At 37.8% G+C, this 24169-nt stretch overlaps 1 protein-coding gene across 2 annotated transcripts in view; it reads right to left on the bottom strand.

Moving 5' to 3' along the window:
- EPS15 (epidermal growth factor receptor pathway substrate 15) overlaps positions 1 to 24169 on the bottom strand; it is a 75240-nt gene that overhangs the window by 40227 nt on the left and 10844 nt on the right. For both annotated transcript variants that reach the window (XM_042462803.1, XM_042462804.1), the window contains exons 2-12: positions 20679 to 20720; positions 17997 to 18086; positions 16386 to 16433; positions 13772 to 13867; positions 9420 to 9482; positions 8472 to 8597; positions 7154 to 7213; positions 5356 to 5556; positions 5110 to 5255; positions 3537 to 3693; positions 1150 to 1235 (exon numbers count right to left, since the gene is read on the bottom strand). In XM_042462803.1, the coding sequence (XP_042318737.1) occupies positions 1150 to 1235; positions 3537 to 3693; positions 5110 to 5255; positions 5356 to 5556; positions 7154 to 7213; positions 8472 to 8597; positions 9420 to 9482; positions 13772 to 13867; positions 16386 to 16433; positions 17997 to 18086; positions 20679 to 20720 (1115 nt within the window). The remainder of the gene's footprint in view (positions 1 to 1149; positions 1236 to 3536; positions 3694 to 5109; positions 5256 to 5355; positions 5557 to 7153; positions 7214 to 8471; positions 8598 to 9419; positions 9483 to 13771; positions 13868 to 16385; positions 16434 to 17996; positions 18087 to 20678; positions 20721 to 24169) is intronic.

A 24169-nucleotide genomic window follows, 5' to 3' on the forward strand; every position in this document is an offset into this window, starting at 1 on the left:
ATCTGACACTGTACATTTTGAGTGGATATGTCAGTTGATATCTTGAGATGTATAGTACTGTGGCTGCTAAGTTATATTGTACTACACAGCAGTCTTTCAGCATATACAGGAGAATTCTTTTGTCTGCAATTTGTCCCAAATAATCCAAGCACTCTTAATGAAAAGACAGTCAGCTATTAGAGATCAGAAAGAGGAAGCTGTGCAGAGAGGCCTGTGGTACAGTTAAGAATCATGATCCTGTGTTGTTGAACAACCATATTCAGCAGAGAGAGGACTACTACAAAGAAGTCTTACATACGTACAGCCTCTACATTCAAGAGATACTGATGGGGATTAACTCTGCACCCAACTCTTTACTGAATCAGGAACTCAGTGGCAGTGAGAAATAGCAGTGTGCCTCTAAGTTATTTTTTCTTATCATTCAATTTCTATAAATGATTTTTTGCCAGTGCTTACTATTTTTATGTTTATGTTACAGTCAGATATAAATTCTGGTTGCACTCCAAACAATAATACATTTTATGAAGTCCAAACTTGGAAATTATTTAATTTCAACTATGGACAACAGACAGCATAATTTAAATGTAAGAGAATGGAAACTATATGAGTAATTTGGTCCAGCTCATGACAACAAATTCATTTACTTTTGTCAACTGGGTTCCCAGCTTCATTTTCTGGTTTTCTTCAAATGAAAGTAAGCAAGGTACACAGCATCTTGACTAGAGCTTTGAAATAATTGCAAATGAACAAGCAAATTAACTAGTTATTAACTCATTGGGTTTTTCTGTCAATATGTGTTGAATGCCTGATTAACATATCTTGTAATGAATTACTTTAAATTTTAAAATGTCAGAATTTTTATAATGGATAGTCCATTCTCTGGCAGATTTAATAAGACTAGAAGGCCTGAGGAGAAGGATCAGGATTAGGATGGGAGGAAACACATATCATCTCTCTGTTGCTAAGCAGTAGAACCCAACAGAACAATAGCTTGAAAGCAGCTGAAGAGGTGGGATTGGGGAGCAATTGAAGAAGCAGCTTTCATAGATAACTTTTCCTTTTCTCTTTAAACTGTGAGATGCAGGAATAATAAATTTACTTGCAATTAAACAGAAACTCTGAAAAACATTTTTATTAAAGCTCTCTTACCTCTGTAGGTCAACTATTTCATTGCTTAAAGTATCTAGCTCTTTGATTGCAGAAAAATCTGCTACAGGACTTGGTCCCAGCAGGTTCTGCAAGATAAACAAGAAAACATTATTTGTCCCTGATCTTTACCAAAACTGCCAACCCAAAATATAGTGACGCAAGCAGCTGACCTGTCCTCCTGTGCCTAGCAAAGGGCAAGGGTGACATGATTTGTTCACAAGCACCTGTGCTGTAATTACATGTAAAGATTTCACAATTACATGTGCTTCCTTTGATCCTACCAGCTTTTCAGATCTGGTACTAAATAGGGGTTACAATGGCTAGTTCTCTTTATGCTCCCAGTGTATACTGCTGAAGGATGGAACCAGCAGCTATTGCCCAAATAACATATTGCATAATTTTCATAATGATTCATTATGTGGTAATGACCTTTTGTTGATAATTGTTATATTGTATTTATGTCAGTTAGAATTTTGCAAATGGTTCTGATTTCTGTATTCATATTCCATAGTTGAATTCATAACATACAGCTCATGAAACAGCAGATACAAGGGCAGCTCCAAAAGAAAGCAGTGAGTAGAAAATGAAATTGTCAAAGTACAACTGAGAATATTTCAAACCAATTTTAAAGTTTTATAACTACAGTTCTACTCTACCAGAATTTATAGCACTGCTAAACTCCTCAATATAGTCTACATTATATTCCTTATAAAGTTTGGAATATTTCCTCCCTTAACTATCAGCAGTGTAACTCTGGTCTACTTTACTAAAATACTATCAGTGGATTAGTGCTGAATGCACTCCACTTATGAATTACATTATTCTATAGCAGCCATAGGAATCACACAATCCTCCAGATGCTGCTGAACTGCAAACCCCAGCATTCTTCACCACTGGCAATGATATTTAGGCCTGATGGAAGCTGCTATCCAACATCATCTGGAGGGCCACATGATTCCAACCCCTGTTATACAGTGTTAACACTTCATAGACTGTATGACAAGTCAAAAGTGTAATTCTGAGGCATCATGGCATATTCAGTCCATAGCCACATATATAGAACAAAGAGAGATTTAAAGAAATACAGTACTTATAAATGAAACAATTCTAGTACTGTCTCCTTTATATAGGTATTAAGGTCAAACACCCAGCATACCATTCTATATACAGTATAATTTTCAGATGGAGCAGAGACCTTTGAATGAAAACAGCTATATGAGAAATAGCACTACTCTGAAAATTAAGCAGCATGCTACTGTTTCAAAGAAAACATGACTGAGTAAGATGCTCATTATTAAACAGTCAATATTGGAAAAGTGAAGAATCTCTAACCTTGAGATGGCAGATTTAAGAAACTGACAGTATAATAAAGATGTAAAGCAGAATGGTGCAGAATGGAAAATATAGTCCAAACTAGGAAAGACATAGGAGGAAAGCAAACATACAAAAAATATTAGTAAAGCAAGATATAAAAGCAGGCTCCCCCCCCCAATAATGCAAAAAATAAACTTGATATTACTGAATTCAAACAGAAAGTAGAACTCTTTAAGTGCCAGTTCTGGGCAAGAAGTTCAGTTTGTTTTGGAGATAACATAGCTTAGCACAACCAAGAAGAAACCTTCTAGTGCCAACAAAACCAGGAAATCATTAAAATAAGTGATTTAATGTATGTGTTGTTCACCTAGTATTTACTGTTTAAAAATAAGCAACACAACCACCAAATGTAAGATTCAATGATTAATCAAATTGAAATTATTATAGTATATTGTAAACACAAAGATGTTAGGAATCGTTAACATGAAGATACTGCAATGATGCCAAAAAATACAAAAATGTATGTATGTGTGTATGTGTGAGTGTGTGTGTGTGTGTGTGTGTGTGTGTGTGTGTGTGTATATATATATATATGGGGGGGGGAACTGGACCTCCTGGCCAGTACAGTAGTTTCTATGCATATGTAGCAGGCTCCAGCATGCAAGAGGCCTTTTCCCTTGAGTATAACACTGGGGTAGTTCTGCCACATGCCTTCACAGCCTAGGGGAAATTCCCCTCATAATTTTAATAAATCTCATTCATCCCAGCTATGAGCACACAGTAGTGTCAGATTAAGTTCAGCATTTCTCTAATTGTAAAGGCCAAACAGGTCTCTATTCTCAACAAATTCCTTTAGGCTTTTCTTCATGTGTCTGCTTGGTTGGCCAATGTGATGGAGGAGGAATTAAGAATAAAGTGAGCAAATGGCACTGAACTCATTCATGTATCTGTTAAGCAGCACAGTGCTACATTACCATGCACTCTAATGTTGCACAGCCACAAGATATTTTAAAACCTGCACTTTATGTATGTCCATGTACTTTTGATCCCCCTGCAAATACCCAAAGTATCACCTTTTGTAGAGTGGCTCGCTCTGATGGAGGGATCATCTCTGCAGTTAGCACCTGAGGAGGATCAATGCCTTTTGTCAGCTTCTGATTGATTAAATGGAAGGCCAAAGCGAACTGTTCCTTGGAAAGTTTGCCACAGTCCTTTGTGTCACAGAGAGCCCTATAAAAGCCAGGGAGAAGATGGCTTTAAAGCACACATATACACCAAGGGATCATTTTCACTCGATATCTTGAAATTTACATAATTTCACCAATTCAGATAATTAATGACATTATAGTTGGTATTGTTATGGCTTTTTCCAGCATCTTGCTGCACTGGCATCATGGTGCGCATAGTATTGTTATGTTAAATAGTTTCACAAATACATCAATCCCCTCAGGATTGCAAAGATAAAACAACAGAAGATGCTATGGACATTCAAATATCAACAGTCAATCCCCTTTCTGCTCTGCTTGGAAAATCTGGGTCTGGGAGATACCTGGCTAGTCATGTTTGGAAAAAGCATCCTGAATTTAGACAGACCTTGGTCTAATGAAACAAGGAGATTCTTACAATATAATTTCCTTCTTTATTTTTTATGATGGACATGGATATAGAAAGATATAGCACTGTTTTCTGCTGCAATTTAAAACACACTGGCCTGTTACAGACTGCCAAAATAAAGCTGCTTCGGGTCTCTTTGGAGGTATGCTATTTAAATGATGCATGGGTCCTAAGAGTCCGGAGGTCGCGCCAAAGCCACACTCCATTCCTAAGCACCAGAGTGCAGCTTTTGGTGCAGCTTCCGGATTCTTAGGATGCATGCATCATTTAAACAGCATACCTCCAAAGAGACCCGAAGCAGCTTTATTTTGGCAGTCTGTAACAGGCCACTGTCTTCCTTAATAAGTTCTAATCAATCCTCAGCCACCAATGTGTGGAGTTCCTCCTGTCTCAACAGCTGTGGCCAGCAGCTGTGGTGACCTCCTAAATGCCTTCATGATTCCTGTGTGAGATTACGTTAATTTTATATTCTCACAGGACACCACTACCCTGGGTTAACTGCTGCACAACAGACACCAACTAATTCCTAATCCTGACAGATCCAACAATCAATCCATGACCAATACACCAGCTATTTTGAAATCTCCTTGGATATTCCACCAATCATTACTCATTCCCAACACTCCATTCTCTTATTCCTCCCTACATAGCTTTGCCTTATACCATCTACACACTGCGTACATAACTGCTGTTGCTGCTGTGTGCCCTCAAGTCATTTCTGATTTATGGCAACACTAAGGCAAACCTATCATGCAGTGTTCTAGGGCTGAGAGTGTGTGACTCACACACGGTCATACAGTGAGTTTTCATTGCTGAGCAGGAAATCTAACCCTCCAAGTCACAGTCCAACACTCAAATCATTACACCATGCTGGCTCTCATACATAACTATTCCTTACCTTAATATATGTAATAACTGCAATAATATTTTTTACATAAGTCCAGAACATCAAAATTACCAATTATTCTTCATCAACACTAAGAAAATGGAAGTTTTCAATCTTCCACAAATGACAATGAAAAGAAAACTTACCAAATATGTGCAAGTATGGCAGATGGTAGACCTGTCTTCAAGAATAATTCTCTAGCCTCCACACCAGAGACAAAGCCATCCATGTCTTTGTCAGTTTTCAGAAAGATTTCACTGTATTTTATCATGTCTGTAGGTGATACAACCCACTATGGAAAAAGCAATATATAGGTTGTACTTCCATCACATGTACTTCCATCACATTTCATAACTATAGTAGAATAAAATGCTACCAATTGCTAAGTATACCTGTGTTAATGGTGCCTTGGATGGCAAGAGGCCTACTGGTGGTATAGACTGATGGGAATCTTTACTGGATGTTGAAGATGGCACCAACTGTACTGCACCTGGGATATTCACACCTTTTCTTTTAGAAGGTGGCACCAATGCTGGAGGCAAGGACATTGGCACAGGTTCTTTCTCAAGAGCACAATACACCAAGAACATGGCCTGAACAAAAGTTTTTGAAGAGAAACAAAAGAAAGACACATTATTAATTTATTATTATGCAAGATCAATGCCAAGTCTATTGCAACAACATCTGAAGCTAGAAACTCAAATACCTTACAAATCCAGATTCTTTGTGACTAACATATTCCTACCTAGCTGATCTCTTTCATCTTCATGCAGTAAAAAAAATACAATCCAGAGAGCCTATTAATGTTATAAAATACAGTGAACCGTTAACTTACACAGAGGATCTGTTCCGGACCTCCCTCCCAAAAAGCGCATATGCTTGAGTCCCACTGAATATAATGGGGCTCGTGCTTGCAGTGCACCATTCATTTATTTGCCACACGTCTTCAGTGTAAGCTGAAAGCCGCGTATGGTGTGGGCACACTGTACTATATCTGAAAAATATTCTCTGTGTCACAAAGAATAGTAATTTTACTGTTTAATAACTAACAGTAGGTAAAAGTTTAATTATTGTGTTTTATCCCTTCTAAATTTCATACATAAATTGAGGGAGCCTGTAAGAATACATATCCTCAGCGGCAAGGAAACTGGTTCTCTTATTGGTTGATTTCATTATCTTATGAGTTACAAAGAAGAAGAAAATGGTAGGATTGGATTTAAAGAAGTTTTAAAAAAATACTCCTTCAGAAAAGTTTGCCAAATTCTTGCCTACTGCTACAATAATTTTGAAGAAAAATGTACTTTAATTTTATGTATTACATGTTTGTGTCAATAGGATTAGGAACCGTGCAGTTGGCACACAGTCCTAACCCTAAAACCAGTGCCAGCACAGCACATTTGAATCATCTGTTCTGGGCCTAAGTGCTGAATTCTGCGAAATCATTTCAGAAAGCTTGCAAACCATTTGTCTTTTATTAGATCTACCAGCCAAATAATTTTAAAACAGGTTTAAAATGCAGCCTGAGAGTTTCACAAGCTATTTGATCAAAAAAAAAAAAATGCCTTTGGTACGCATACTTTACTCTCCCTCTCAATGAGAATAGTACTGGGAATATGTTGATACATATATACTTGGGGATTGCATATTAATGTTACACAGCTAAGAGATGAGCACATTTTTGTACTATTAGTTCCTGTAGTCAGTGATAGTGGTTACACTATGTGAAGTATAAGAAAAAGGGAGATGGGGGTAACAGGACATAGAATAAAGACAGATGGGAAAATGCAGCATTAATGTATCAACAAAAGGAGGGGTTCCTCTTCAACCCAACCTATTCTAATTGCTCTTTTTACACCAACATCTGCAGATGCTGACAGCTACAATGAATCCACTTCTACTTCCTATCTTCCTAGAGCAAAACCCTAACAATAAAAAAGATTCTGGGGTTGTGAATCAAGCATGGAGGGTCTCATACTGCAGGACATATGGAGATGAGTCTGGCTTCTGCACTCTTCCAATCACCTGGATGCAAGGTATCAGTTCAGTTTTTAAGCCTGAGTATTTGGATTTACGCTACCTTGCAAAATATATTGTATATAGTGAAAGAGCGTAGCTATCCTCCCTTAACTTCAGTAAATACAGTTAACACTTTGTAAGTGACAATAAATAAATAAATACATGGATACTTACAACTGCAAATTCATCCCGATCCAACATTCCATCATGATCAATGTCACTTAGCTCCCAAACCTAACCAAAACATACACAGTCAGCAGAAACAGAATATTCCACCCTTCTTTCATCACAATAAAAATAGTAACAGCAATAGGTGCCTTTATAAATCTGACTTTATTTTAGATGAACTATGGGATGAAACAGTCAGGCATAATAAAGTGGATGGAAACTACTTTGAAGGCAGGGGGTTTATACGATGCGCACCTCTAAAGTGTGGTAACCTAAATGAAGCTGTGCTGGAAGCTAAAAACTGGAGCAAAAAAAGCTGAGATACTCCAGCTTGGCCAGGAAAATGTACATCATCAAACATGCATATAAATGCACCGACACAAGTGCAGGGATGTTGCAAAGCAAAGAAATGAAAGTGCAACAACTCCAATGGATGTAATTACAGCATACACAAACCAGACAGTCCAACAGGGGGGCAAGGGGTGAAAGGTGGGCCTCCATGCATGGGAGGCCTCCATGATTGTGCTTTGCCAATGTATCACTCACACACCGATGCACCAATGCCCTCTACTGGCAAAGCATCACATGTGTGACCAATCAAAGGGGTGGTTATGCAATGGGATGGCATCTGGGCAGATGTGGGAGGTACTGGGAGGTCTCTGGCAGTGTGTTTGTGCAGCATTGCACATGTATGATGGGAAGGCAACAATAAAAATTACCTAGCCACACCGCTTGACACCTCGCCATGCGGTTGGGCAGTGCATATTTGGCTCACCTTGTGGGCAGTGACGTTTCAACCCACTTTTGGAAAAAGCAGGACCAAGCTGTTTTTTCCTGCCCCTGTGTATACCACCCTCCAATTGAAATGTTGCCTTTTGCTAATCCTCAACAACTGATTATCAGCTACTAGTACTGGCTGCTACTAGTACAGTGCGCCCACGCCATATGCGAATGCACTATATGTGGCTTCCTGCTTACGCGGAAGCTGCACATCAATAAAATCAATGGTGTGCACGCCTGTGTGTGTGCTGCACTGCAGCCGTGTGCACACGCCCATTATTTCCTATGGGACACAAGCATATGCGGATTTTCCCTTACGCAGGGGGGTCTGGAACTGATCCCCAGCGTAAGGAGAGAGCCCACTGTACTGAAAGGCATGTATGATCACTCAAACTGTATCATCACAGTCCTGCCAATCACATTAGAGATGTGCTACTCATTTTAAGACTTGTTTGTTAAAAAATTAAATATATATTAAGTAGAAATATATATTTCAATTTTACAATATATACTTCTGCATTGCTGCAAAGCCTGCCATTCTTACCCTTCCCAAGACATCAACTGGCAGTTTGGAGTTTAGCAGAACAGGTTTCACTTTATCACCTGACAATAATCCATTTACTGGGATCAGGCTGTCAAAGATAGCATCATACTTGGCCTTGTCTTCTACCTGGTTGCAGAAATAATATTAAGACAAAGTAATTAATTAAGAACATTGGTAAAAGCAAAAAATTAAACTTGTCAAACAAATGCACATCAATCACAGTGCCATGAATGAGCCATAGCTAGAAAATGAATGTGCCAGTCAGTACAATCATTCTGGAATGTAGTTTCAAGAAAAAAGACCACTGGCATGAACATCCTAGGTTGTAAGAGCAGAGACATATGATGGCACAACCATGACAGGAATTTAATTCTTAGGAAAAGGAATTTCTGCTAGATCTTGGACTAGATATGAAGCAGTGCAAGGCTTTAGGGAGGCACATTACATGGCCAGAATAACAAATGAAGAGAATTATCTTGGCAGCAGAACACTGATGAAAGGCATAGGAGAAAGATGTAGTAACAGAAACCAAGAGGCATAACTAAAAACTCTTACAGACAAAAGCCATTTTTCCAGTTTTGTTCAGAAGTAACTGATACCATCTATGCTTCACAGACTACTAGCACATACTTCAAAGCAACAAAAAAAACTCTAAACAAATAACATACAAATATCTAACAAGTGCAAGAAGCAAGAAAGTCATATCCAATTTTCAAAAACGTCACGAAATATCCAAAGTATGAGAAACAGATGTGCATTCTATGCCCATCAACAATCACTCAACCAAGCCAAATCACCACTACGAGGAAGTATTGACTATTATTCTTAAAATGGGCAATGCAAAGAGTGGTCTCAGTGGGTCATCCCCAATACAAACCAGTTTAGTAGGGATGTGTTGAGACCAATTTTAGGAACCATTCACTTCAGCTAAAGTTTCAATTCACTTACCTTAACAGCCCACGGGATATCAGCTGGCACTCCCCCAGATAGTAAAGGACTAGTGGAATCATTCTGATGGAAAGGAGAATTAAAAAGAAATTTAAATTAAAAGAAACTTTCCTTATTTTATTTGTTAATTGTCATCCAGTTCTGGTTATGTTCAAATTCATCATTCATTCCCACCACATGTAATTAAAAACAGAGTGCCTAAATGGTATAACCATCCTTCCATTAAACAGCATGTACTTGCTATAAACTAAGACCTCTTAACTTATCTCTGAAATCATTCTATAACATCATATGATTGATATTTTATAATTCCATGGAAAATATAAGATAATAGCATATACCCATTTAGGAGAAAAGCAGGATATAAAATAATCAAATTGCATTGATTTTGAAACAACACACAGAGTAATAGCCAGGAGTGCATGGTATCAGCTACAGCTGATACGCCAACTGTGTCCGTCCCTGGCTCAGGGGTACCTTGAAACAGTAGTACATGCACTGGTAACCTCTCGTTTAGATTTCTGTAATGCGCTCTATATGGGGCTACCTTTATACCAAGTTCGGAAGCTCCAACTGATTCAGAATGCTGCAGCCAGACTGATCACCAAGACACCGAGATCAGAGCATATTACACCGGTGTTAAAATCTCTACATTGGCTGCCGATTAGCTTCTGGGCGCAATACAAAGTGTCAGTTATTACCTATAAAGCCCTACATGTCCTGGGCCCGAGTTACTTAAGGGAACGCCTCTCCCTACATAATCCGCCCCACACTCTTAGAACATCTGGCACAAAAATATTGGAACACCCCAAAAACAGGTTAAAAACTACTTCTTGTAGAACATTTTCTGCGATGGCCCCTAGACTTTGGAACAATTTACCAGAAAAGGCCCGTTGTATCACTTCCTTGGAAGCCTTCAAACAGGCACTGAAGACAGATCTCTTCCGGCGAACCTATCCATCTGATCTCCTCTAATCTGATTTGTACATCTGAATATATGACTCGATCCTTATGACTGAGCAACACTGTAACAACTTTCTCCTTTTCCCTTTTATTTTTATTTCTTTGCTTGACATTTTTGAATTATGTATGTATTTTAAGTTGTTTTTACTGCTGTAATCCCACTTCGATCCGAAGGGAGAAGCGGGAAATATAAATACATATTATTATTATTATTATTATTATTATTATTATTATTATTATTATTATTATTATTATTATTATTACTGTATTATTATTAAATATTAATGGAGAGGAGAGAAGAGCAAAGCTGCTTGAACGCCTCTCTTGTCCCTTCCTTTCTGAGAGAAAGAAGGGTTGTCTCAAGATGCCAGCCATAGATGCTGGCGAAACATCAGGAATAAACTCTTCCAGAACATGGCCACATAGCTTGAAAACCCCACAAAAAACTAAAGAATGGTTTGTCTGAAGCCAGATGGAACTGTTTTACAGTAAATCAAATATAGCCCACATGACACCTCAGCCAATTCACATTATAGAATTATAGCAATATTATTCCACTTTAACTGTCATGGTTTGTCCTATGGAAACAAGAGGCATTTAGAATTCTAAGCCAGAGTGCTCCAGTGCCTCATCGGACTTCAAACTCTAAGATTCCATAAGATGTTACTGTGGCAGCTAAAGTGGAATAATAGCACTATAATTGTGCAATGTGAAAGGGCCCTGGCTCCTCTGTCCTATTATATAACTCAGAGGGCTGAATGGGCTTTTGAAAAGGGAATTGCATCAAACTTCACATAAAAAAATTAATTCCACCCACATCTTAAGCTCAAGAAACATCAGAAAAGAAACCATTTAGGGGGAAAAGTGAGGAAAGCTTATGTATCCCTATGTAGAAAAATGATTCATGAAAAGAACAGAAGCAGTGTAGTCCTCAAGAGACTGTTAATTCTTCTTGTTTATACATTTAGTTTTAATTCAAATCAAAGAACACCAACGTTCAACAAATGACTATTATGACACTTATGATCATTCCAATTTTGGTTAATAATAAGTAATCAAGGATGTCAAGTTAAGACAGAAACATTTCAGGGAAGGATTTATTATCTAAACTCTGCTTGTATCAGGACTTTTCTTAGCTGTATTACTGTATTGAGCCATATATAAGTCGAACCAGAATTTTAGCGTCAATTTTGGGGCATAAATTTTTCAACTTATAGTTGAGTATATATGGCATATGTTTTTACTAGTAGCCTGTCTAGCTTCCTCATATGTATAGAAAAGAAAATTATAATTACAGGTTGAGCATCCCTAATACAGAAATCCGAAATCTTCCAAAAATTGAAACTTTTTGTCACCAGCTGTCTACTTCTGCCTTTCAGGCAGCAGCTGTGGAGCTCCTGCTTGTTCGTCTTTCAGATTCTCAGTCTGTCTCCAGCCTCATATCTCATACACAACACAAGTAGCAAGTGAGCAAGATGCAAGGCTGGAAAGAGAAAAATCATGACAGATGCATGGTAGCCATCACCTCAAAATGAATGTAACTGGCTGGCAGCAAAGATGCAAGGCTAAAGACAGACTGAGGATTTGTGAAATGGAAGGAATTCAAGCATAGTGCTGTGAGGAAATCCACACCTCCCCCATTTCACAGATCCTTGTCTCTCTCTCCAGTCTTGTAAATACAGGTGCACACTACACTATTTGTATGTTCCAAAATCAGAAACAATCCCAACTCCTAAATGCTTCTGGTCCCAAGCATTTAGGATAAGGGATAATCAACCTGTAATGTACTTTTGGTAGCTGGTTTAGCTTCACTCAGTAAGAAAGGTCAAATCAAATTAATATTAGAGAAATGCTCAAGTTAAACACTAATTTGACACAAAGTTAGCAGGCTTGCACTTGGGGTGAGGGAGAAAAATTTAAAAAAAATTAACTGGATGAACAATTAGTTTAAAGGATGGGATATGCATACCCTAGGATCCATTGTTTATGTTGCCAGATACCTGGAACACGTAATTCAAGTTAAGCTCTAAAAGCTCGCTTGGAATTTGTTAATAACAGAAAAATTCTTACTGCATGTAAATTATCAAATATGTAAGCACTTTACTAAAAGTATGATATGGAGCACAACTAGCAAAAGCAAAAGATAAGTGAAGGGTGGAAACAAATGTGAACTTTCTATAGGACCTATTTACCATTATTTTTAAATAGGAAGGACAAGTACAAGGTTATTCAAAAAGAATTGTGCAAAATCAAATAATTGCTTTACTTTTGTACCATTCTTCTTTAATCATCCAATATAATTTGGTATAATTCAAGCAACACTGGATCCCATTTTTGGTGAAAGGTGGGATATAAGTGCAATAAATAAATAAAAATACATAAATTTCCATTGGTCATTTTATTCACTGTGATACATGTAGATTTGGTGACGAAATTAAGGTTATATATTAACATTGTAATTGTATATATTTCTTATTTTCAGTTACTTTTAATTTTTCTTTTTTTAATTTTTAATTTAAAATTACATACCTTAACAAATCTACTCAGTTGTACATAAATGGAGATACTCTATTCAGTTAACAAAGTTCTCGGTCAGGATCTTAAATGGCATATTGGTGATGTTTTACATTCTTGATATAGTCAGTGAAAGGAAGCCATTTTTCTTCAAAGGGGTCTTTTATGCTATCTCCTTTTGTTACCATCATGTTGTATGTGAGCTTTTTCGTTAGTAATGTGTCCTAGGTCCTTTTGCATCATCATCCAGTGGACAAATTGCTGGCTTCTAATTGGAAACAATTTCCAGTCTTGTATTTGTTAAGGAAAAAAATAATAAGCGATCCAGCTGGGAAAGGGGTGGGGAGCCAAGTAGAGGGACAGGAGGGAAGGGGGGGGGGAAAGGAGAGTGTACTCCTGCTCCTCTTACCCTGCCCACCCCTCCCTTTAACTGGCTTCTGCATGGGGGGAGTTATTCACTGTTTTTCCACTTTGCAGGGGTCGGATTCCCCTAATCCCTGCGAACGTGAAGAGCTGACTGTACTGTGTTAATAACTGCCACATTTGAATAGCATATTCCTAATACTATTAATATCATTGCCAACTAAAGTTTATTGAACAGTGATGTCTGTATGTCTCTTTCATTCTATACGTATAGGAAAAAAATGAATACAATTTTAAAATCTTAAAACTTAAAAATCTTCATGTATTGAGTGTAAACAAATACTATAAATAGCTTACAAGAAGAGATCCCTTATTACCACTGTAGATGCATTTAAGAAGGCACTTAAGATGGATCTCCTCCAGTGAGCCTCCAGTGAGACAACTTTTATATGATTTATTCTGCAAGCATACTACATAAGTACTTAAACTAAAAATTTTAAAATATGTCTTACAAATCTAGGTGGAGGAACAGGCAAATTAAGACTACTCAATGAAACATCCAATCCATTCTGTGCACAGGCTACAAGTCGTAAAGCCACAAAAAATTCCTATGGAGGAGAAAGAAATTAGAACCATTTTAATCCCAGAAAAAATGATTTTTTAAAGCCAAAAGCACACTGCATCAAATAAATATCCACATTTCAATCCAATATATTCCTCTTACACACTTTATACTGTATATGTGATGCAAACTCTTGACATATACTATATTTTGAAGAAATATTTTTTAATGAAAATCAAGTATCACAAAGCAACTTGACATGGTTCTCTAAACAGTATTTAAAATGTATAATTGTTCAGCAGCATGGGAGGGGACACACATAAAGCTAATGAAACCAAAAGGACATTATGTCTTGGTTATGCATTCTCTTGCATTCTAATTCCATTAGAAATAATGCATATTTTTCAAAAGGTTTAGCTGAGAGGATTATAAAAATGTGTTGTGCAACTTTCTATCACTGCAACTTCTCTTTTATTCTGAAGACATTACACTATATATGTCAGGTTGCCTACCCTGCAGCCTAAGTATTCTCAGCTGTCCAAGACACTAAATGCAGTCTTCCCCAAACCAGTGCTCTCTAAATTTCTAAGTGATTTATTTTCCATTAGCAGTTAACTGTAGTTTGTAAGGTACATTAAAAAAAGTTTCTGTATCAAGAAAATATTATCTATATAATTGAATAACTCTGGCCCAGTACATACATCTGGGAATGTCCGGGCTGGCGGCAGCCTGATTTCCCGTGGAGGGACACCGCAGCAGCCAAACTGCCCGGCGTTCCTCCGCCCCAAAAAGAACCTGGAAAAATCAGGTTCTTTTTGGGTCGCCGGGTGGACGTCATGCCTATGGCATACTTGTGACATAAGCAACGCGCACCAACGTGTATATGCTGTGCGTCGCTTACATCAGGATGGTGGCACCCATGTAGATGGGACACCACCATTAGGCCGCCACCATCACATGCTAGGGTTAGGGACTGTGCGGTTGGTGCGCGGTCCCTAACCCTAGAATCAGCGGTGGCACAGCATTTCAGGTCTGTCTGTCCCAGGCCTTTATTGCACAACAAATGAAATTACTCAGCCTGTTATGGCGAGCAAACAGGGGACAGCTGCCATAGCCAGAAGAGATTACAGCATTATTTCCTGCAACATTTTTTATCTTCTATCAGAACTATGAAGCTGCCACAGGTATCTGGTGGAGAAGCAAAGAGGGTCTGATGCTACTGTGGAATAAAGAGTTGGAGAGGAAAGCTTTACTTCCTGCCTGTGCTGTGCTCAGTTTCCTTCTTGCATGATGGAGACAAAAAACGTTCACATCTTTCTTCATCCCTCAGTTTTTAAACCACACCATGTCCTTGCCTTAGCAACATGAGAAACAATGTTTGTAGGTTCTTGCAGATATAAGCAAAACAAAGTAGACAAGATCCATGTGTTGCTAGAGGATCGACTGATTATTCTTTTAAAAAACCCTATGTGTTTCAGTCCATACAGAAGCAGGCCTTCTTTAGAGAATAAATAGAAAGCCAAAATATAAATATTAGAAAATATAGGACTACGCTAAATACGTACATATAAAATTGCATTATTTTTCATCTCAAAAACATACATACTGTTAAAAAATATCACTGGATGCTGTTCACAATACTCTCCAAAGGGCAGGAAAAGTATTAACAAGACAGAGTCTACTGGGTTTGTTATTTATACATATTCCAGATAAATCCTTACTAGGCAGAACCAATAATATGTGCTCAAATCAGTCACATGGACATTTGATGCAATCTATTAGAGCAATTGCTCAGCTAGTTATATTCTGTTATAGCTATTCTATAATGTTTTTATATTAAGGATTGTAAATCCAGATCCTCATATAGTTGATGTAAGAGAACAGTGTTGGTGATTAGTTTGCGATATCTGTTGTTTTGTAACAGTTCTACAAGGGATTTGAACGCACTGAATATGCATTTAAGAAACTTTTATGTGGAAAGACACCAAGACCTATAAAATGAAGAATAGGGAAATTTTAAAATTTTGGGGGGAAAAATAGAAGGGTGGGGGTAACAGAATTTTTAAAATAATAATGAAAATGTTTTGAAGGAATAAAAGAGGTGGAATGGATTCTAAAATCCAACTCTTTGATTCCATTAGGTCTGAATGAGGATCTGGATTTGAAGATATGCTTCTGTATAGGCCAAAATACATAGGGCTTTTTAAAAGAATGAACAGTTGACCATCTAGCAACACGTGGGGTTTGCCTCCTTTCTATTTTCTGCTTTTTACACACACACACACACACACACACACACACACACACACACACTTGTGCTTTTCAGTACTCTTTCTACTCCTGGAAATATACATACACCACACTGTTTCAGGAATTACTGAATGGAAAAATGATAGATGGAAAGCAGCAAACATGCATCTCTGTGTAGATTAACACAAAATTCAAAGACTATCTTGCTACTGACAAGACCAATATGTAACCATATTAATTCATCATATATTGTAAAAAATTCCCTCTTATACCCTTGAGATTCCTTGACCATATTAAAGAATTCACATTTTTACCTGTTTGTTTAAGACACCTTTGCCATCTGTGTCAGCAAGGTCCCAAACCTAAACACAATTTGATGGAGAAAGCATGTGAAGCAATATCAGTACTCAGTTTTCACTAAAGAGGAAGGAACATTTAAAAAAGGCTTAAAACCTTCCTTTTTGTCAAGCCTTCCCCCCTGATAAATGAAGTTGTGTATGTTGAAGCCATTGATTTCCTGCCTTACCTTGCTGTATGACTGTGTATTAAATTTTGTATAATTGGTTTTTATCTAGAGATGTTTTGTAATGGTTTTTTATGGTTGTAATGGTTTTCTATGGTTGTAAACCGCTTTGATCTGTGGAAAAGCGGTATACAAATAAAATTTATTATTATTATTATTATTTAGTTACAGCCCTTGTCATAGCTCAATCTTAAACAAGTACAAAATACACTGTAATCAAGCTGAGGGACTAAAGGCCCTGCAGATGCCATTCCACTGCCCCTCAGTGATGGCCTGGCTGGCTGGGAGGAATAGGAACTGGAGTTCAACAAAATCCAGAGAGCTGGAGGTTCCACAATCATGCCATATAAAATATTTGTATGTACATGTACGTGAATATTCAGACAAAGATCTCTATTAGCATACCAACACAATCTAACCCATGCATTTTCATCTTGGATTGATGGGACATTTCAAAATGTCAGATGTTTGAAAACAAATTGGATACCTGCATTAAGCAGCTGCAATTGGTTGAAGCTCCTGGTCAGTTCACAGAAATACTAAATGTACTTGCCACCATCCATCAGTGAGCTAAGCAGACTGAAAGTTCTCTCTCTCAACTATTTGAAATTTTATTAACTCTTCATTGGACTGTGACAATTCTGAATAATGATTTCATCCAGTACTAAAATAAACATTCTTACAGTATTTGTCAAGGAAAGCTACTTTCATGGACATTAACTCCCTTAACAACTGGAAGACTTAAGAATTGCGGGAGAAATGCAGTGTATTAAAGCACTCCAAGAAGTGAATGGCAGGAGTGTGCACAATGTGTACAATGGCAGGAGTATGATGAATGTGCTCTAGGATTTATTCCACATTACAAAGAGGCTATCCAAGATGCTAAGCCTATAATTAAGTATAGGCCTCAGCATCTTAGGCACATTACAGACTGCCCAAAACAGGCGGTCTGCTGCTGCCGCCATTTGCAGTGTGGAGGAGCCCCAGCATACAAACCGTGTGGCTCCTCCACACTGCAAAAAGAAGCCCCAAAATGGTGCTTCTCTTTGCAGCGCGGTTCTGACGCTGCGAGGCGCCAATGGCGCACTCGCGGTGTCATTTGCGCCATACGATGTGCAACGCGTCCACTGCGTCAAGATGGTGGCCCCCGTGTGGACAGGCACCACAATTTTGTACAGACTCGGCCCGTACTAGGGTTGAGGGGCGTTAGGAAGTGACGCCCCTTCTCAACCCTAATACGCCCCTTCCTAACCCTAGCACGCCCCTTCGGCGTGTCTGTAACGCGCCTTAGCTAACTCTCCAAAAGTCTGGAAAACCACCTGATACCACTTATGGCAAGTAACACCATTTTAATTCTTAACAAGTCCAGCACATGACAGTTTGCCCTCTTACAAAGCAATACCTTCCCAAGTATCAAATCTGTCAGTCCTGATTTCTTCAGAAAGACAGCTGCATCAGAAGCCAAAACCCTTCCAGAGTTACCAGGATCAACCTGTCAAAGGAAGAGATAATACTGATGACCTCTTAAAAAGCAAGTCTTTAAGAGCTGCAAAATAATTTTAAAGGACTGTTACAGCTTAAACTATTTTCATCAGGTTTTTGCTTTAATTTATTGACAGATATGTAAATAATTCAACAGCACTGTACACTGCATCCAGAATTGTGAACTTGTCCATAAGTAATTACAAAAAGGTACAATGGCTAGTGGTAATGGTACAATGGCTAGTGGTATAGTTATCTCAATACCATAAAGACTGGGATAGTTATTTATGCCCCTAGATGAGTAAGGTCAGCCTGGGGAAAGTTCCTCAACCTGCTTTGCTACTTGATTCCAAGGGGTCAATAGTGATAGTAAGTACTGTATCCCTCATAACTAGACAGGCAAGAGAGCTTTGACTCTCTCCTTAAACAAGGATTTGGGAGTAAAAATCACTCCAATATATTTATTTTTTTAATATACCGTGTGACATCAATACTAGGAAAGAGTCTACTGTAAGCACTTAGAAAGGAATGCTGTAATCACTAAAAGGCAACATGGGTTTCTCAGAAATATGTCATGCCAGACTGATCTGGTCTTTTTTTTTAACAGAGCTACAAACTTTGTAGGTGAAGGGAATGCTATGGATGTAGTGTATCTTGCCTTTGACAAGGTCCCCCATGATATTCTTTCAGACAAGCTAGTAAAATGTCACTGTTTGGTAGATTTATATTTGGTTGACTGGCCAAACCCAAAGGATGTACAGGCACTGTTCTTCATGCTGGAGAACAGTGATTAGTGGGGTGCCACAAGGTTCTGTCCTGGGCCTAGTGGTGTTCATCATCTTTATTTGGATGGAGTAGAAGGTATGCTTATCAAATTTACAGATGATACTAATTTAGGAGGGGTAGCTAATATCCAAAAGACAGGATCAGAATTTAAAATGACCTTAACAGACTAGAGAGCTAGGCCAAAATTAACAAAATGAACGTTAACAGGGAGAAATGTAAGGTATCACATTTAGGCAGGAAAAAAATTAAATGCACAGATACAAGGTGGGTGACACTTGGCTTGTTAAAGGTGAAAGAGATCTAGAAATCTTAGTAGACCACAAGCTGAGCATGGGTCAACAGTATGATGGGGCAGCTAAAAAAGCCAATGTGATTCTAGGCTGAATCAATAGCTCAAGAGAAATAATAGTGCCATTCTCTTCTACTTTGGTCAGACCTCGGAAGGATGCAATCCTGAGTCAAGCTTGAGCCCTTTTGCTGGTCTTGAACTCGCAATCTTATGGTTTTGAATGAGTGGCTGCAATACAGGCATTTAATCACTGTGCTACCAGGGCTCCTTGCACAAGCAGGGCTCCTTTTGCTATTGCTGCCGTAGAGTGCTGATGCCTCAAAAACTAAAAATCCTAGGATTTTATAGGATGGAGTCATGGCAGTTAAAGTGGTGTCAAAGCACATCATTTTGACCAGGACTTATATTTCCCAAAAGATACCATTAATTACAGACATGTGATAGTTTGATTGTAAGCTGTACTGTAATTTTGAAAGAGACCTTAAGTCACATTCAATGCTTTTTTTTCAAATGTTACTTTGGGCATCCCTGAAGAGAATCTAAAAATGGGGAGAAAACAACAACCTCATCATAAAATCATTCAGGCTGTGCTAAAAGGAAGTAATCAATTATCATAATATATCACTCTCTATATCCTCTGCAAGTGAACTTCTCATTAACTATTACTAGTCTCCAGTATTTCTTTCATCAATTAATTAATATTTGATAACTAATCCATACTTGACAAAGACAGAAGTCAAGTATCTTTTGATTTCAGTGAAGACTGTGTAATGTTTAAGAAAGCAGGGGAGTCCCATTTAGCTTCATAGCTAAGTGAAAGGGCATTTCCATTCTACCAAAGCAACAATGACAATGACTGCCAAAAGTAAAAAGTGACCTAGATCCAGTGCTAGTCCTGTAGTGATACAGGCTATAGAAACCTCTGTATAACTCAAAACAGACTTCTGCTCTTTATTATGATCCTGGTGCACACCATAGAATCCAAGGGAAATAAGCTTGTCATTCTAATATTTATTCATATTATGATGATTATGTCAAATTCGAGAAACTTTCCATACTAGCAGGCAGAAAGCAAGGTCAGTGCAGCTAAACTATGCATTCAAACAACGTCTTAAGCTATTGATAGTACTTTTATTCAATCCAGTTCAACAAGGAGTCATTATAATGCAACACAGCATATTCTTCTTATAATAGAATAAATACATTATTGTTCGGGTTGAGAGGTGGATTAAATAGAACAGTTAGCTTTTGCTATAACTATCTGAAGTCAATAGCAATGCATTTGCATTGGCATAAGTAATTATTTGTATTAAAAATGAATGTCATCAACAGAACTGTTAAATAATGGGTGAAAGTATAGTATATCCCCAAAGTAATTCTGCATCCTAATTATTTATTTCACTCTACAACCTATCAACATGAAAGGAAATCCTTTTTTCTCTCCAAATAGGGACTATCCGTGAATAAACGAAGAAGGAGGCAATATTTCACACAAATGTAAATGCACAGGAAATTAACCACACTTACCTGACGATAGTACTTCTCATACACAGGATTTGCACTTGATAGCTATAAAAGCAAAAGAATGTGAAAATAATAAGATATTTAATTAAAAAGCTTCTAAGTTCTGTTGTCAAAAATAGTAGTGTAAAAGTAGAATTATATGCATATTCTGGAAGTGACAACATGCATAACTGACTAAAATACATGGAAATATATTTGAAAGTTTAAGTGGCAAGAGCTTTCAATTGAGAGGGTTACAATAAAACATAAAACATCATCATCATCATTATATTGTCATTTATATCCTGTCTTTCCCCCAAAACTGGAATTCCAGGGGGATTACAAAAAATTAGCACAAATAATTACGGTACAAATAATTTACAATGGCATAGGCAAAATGTATAAATAGTTATTGTTAAAATGATGTTAAACTATCCATAGGATTTATTAACCTTAAAGAAACTTACAAATGTAATTTTACATGAGCTTTTATAGATTTTGTCCATGACAGTTTAATTCATGCTATATGTATGAATCTAAAATGCCACTGGACTGTTTCTGCTTGTAAAGACTTCTGTGGAATTTGCATATAAGGTTTAGCTGTTTATATTAAAGCATGTGATTATCATGGTGCTGCTGAATTCAATCCTTAGATTAGAGCAGTCAATGCTCTGGTATAGAATTTGAGTGAAACAGAAGTGTCATTCATTAAGACAGACTTAGTTTAAGCTTATTTTTTCTACTCCATTTCAATGGTGCTTAGATAGGAAAATTCTCTGTTAGAGTGAGACACTGGTTGTGACTTTTGTCACACAGTTACTGTATATGCTCATGTGTAAGTTTAGAAATTTTAGTCAAAAAATTGACCCCCCCCCCAAAAAAATGAGTTTGCTTATCCCCAAGTCAGTGAAGTACTGTACTGTAAGCACTGAACTCATATACTGTATATAAAAAAGGAACCACCATCCTTGACCACTGGTCATGTTAAATGGACCTGATAGAAGCTGGAGGCCAACAACTTCTGAAAGGTCACAGGTTTCCAACCCCTGCTATACAAAAACAATTTAATTACTTATTACCAGACTCACAAAAAAAGTGATCTATGCAGATAGTCCATTCCTGAAAACTAGAATTTCCAACTAGAATTTCCTGTCATTGATGATTATTTTTAAATGTTGTGGCAAGATAGCAATAGCATCTGAATATATAATGCAAAATTAGGAAACACTATTCATAATAACTTGGAACTGCTACTATAACATGGACTCAAGTTATCCAGTGCTGCCAAGATTATTAAGACTGCCAAGACTATTGCATTGTGTTATTATAAGATTGCCAAGATTATTAACTACTGTATTGCCACCAGCAATTTAAATAGTCAAGAAAATCAGGAATGGGGAACAATTCTGTTAAACCATTGCTGCCATACTGAACCATTATATCTGTGTTCTCAACTTAGTCTCTACTCCAAAAGAGGAATGTGTAACTTCATATATTGATTCAACTACAGCAATATCATTTTGTTAAAGTACATTACTAAGCCAAACCAGAGCTTGGGGATATAACATCCAACATTCATTTTGGCTAGGGAATTCTGGGAATTGTTATTCAAAATATTTCTTCCAAGCTGCGTACCATATCTGCTGTTACTTTTGAACAGAATCATATTGTAGTTCACATCCTGTACCAACACAACTTTAAAATTCCAAAGCAGCCTCTACATATGCAAGATGAGTAGAATTATCATTTCCACTTTAACATCTGAACAACAAATGCAAGTCACATTTTCCGTGCAATGGGAAAGCCTGGAAGAACATCTAACATCTGTTTTCTCTGGCAAGTGACCCATTTTATTATAAAAATCATAACGGCCAATAGGACACTCAGTAAATTTCTCTTGTACTCTCTTGTTCTCATACAGACAGAACAGCTGAAGTCTGCAGTATACGTTTAGTAAAAGTTTCAGAAAAAGAAATATTTTAACTCTCAAACCAAAAAGGATGAGATCAGTTACTATTTTTTAAAGGCAAAAGCATCCAAAAGTACACTCTAAAAAGTGTCAGTAAGCAGCCAAATCATAATGACGACTTCTGACCTCCGTCACTGATTTCATAGACTCCTATGCAGGTCTAACAGGTCCATGGTTCAAACCATAAAGCCATGTAAGAGAGTCCTACCACTACACAACCACCTAAAAACTGTACTTGGAGGTCTGCCAAGTCCACCTACCTGCTCAGAGCACCTGATCCCACTGCACATGAATGTTTACCTGGATACCACACACAACCATTCATAGCAGTTCACATACCAAATCCCCTTCCCCCACTGACTATTCATCTCTCACTGAGATGAGCTTTTCCAGAGACATGATAATTCCACCATCTTCTCACAACAGCTACATTATTATTATTATGTTGTGTGCCTTCAAATAATTTCTGACTTATGGCAATCCTAATGTGCCCCTATCACCAGGCAGAAACACACAGGCAGAAAGAAGCTGCTTTTGGCCGCTTTGGAGGCATGTAAATTAGACGACACACACCTCCAAAGCAGCAGGAAGCCATGCTGCGGCTGCACTCCAGTCCAAAAGGAGTTGGGATAATCTGGCTCCTGGAAGCACCGGTCAGTCCCTGCAAGCATGGCTCAACTTGGGAGCAGGTCATGTGGTCGGTGGGGTTCAGACCCACTTCTGGCTGGAGCAGACTCTGGTCTTCTTCGCAAGATGTGTTCAGAGGGTGTTTGCCTTTGCCATCCTCTCAGGAAAGCATAGGTGGAAAGCCGAATACACTCACCTCCAAGCCTCAAGTACTTAACAACCACTAACTTGCCTTTCACACAAGTCCTGTCCAAGCACAACTAACATTTTTAAAATAGAGCAGGTCACCAGCTCCAAAAGCCATTTATCAATCATTGAAGTACAAAACAAATCAAACTCTTGTTTCTTCCAATTAAAGCTTGAAATATATGCTGGGGAAGGACTTCTGTTAAACATAGTAAAAGTCTTTGCTTAAATTCTCTTTGGTATTCAGCTTGTGAATTTCCCCCCAAAATATCACCTCGTTATCCTTGCTGTCTCTTGATTCTCTTTGGAAAGTATCTCTCCTCCCTTAACAAGCCAGCATAGCTTTGTCAAGCACCCCATAGATATTGGTCAACTTCACTAATTAGCCACATCCAAGATGTTTAAACTTTATTTCCTTCAATTTTTATTTTAAAAAACTCGCTACTTGTCATCCTTCTCTGCAACTAACTAAATAAATCTGTGCCTTTCAACACTATTAATGTTGTTGTTGTGTGCCTTCAAGTCATTTCTGACTTAAGGTGACCCTACGGCAAACCTATCATTGGGTATTCACTATTAAGAAGTACATACAAAATTTCAGTGAAAATCCAAGCTGATGTGTAAGGATAAAACAGCAACAAAAATGAATACAGAATTAAGTATTGAGTGCCCTCCCGCCATAACTGTCATCTTTCGGCCAGTGAGGGAGAACAGGCTGGCCACGCGTCATCAG

Source organism: Sceloporus undulatus, chromosome 4 (assembly GCF_019175285.1).
Source record: "Sceloporus undulatus isolate JIND9_A2432 ecotype Alabama chromosome 4, SceUnd_v1.1, whole genome shotgun sequence".
In the NCBI taxonomy this organism is placed as follows: domain Eukaryota; kingdom Metazoa; phylum Chordata; class Lepidosauria; order Squamata; family Phrynosomatidae; genus Sceloporus; species Sceloporus undulatus.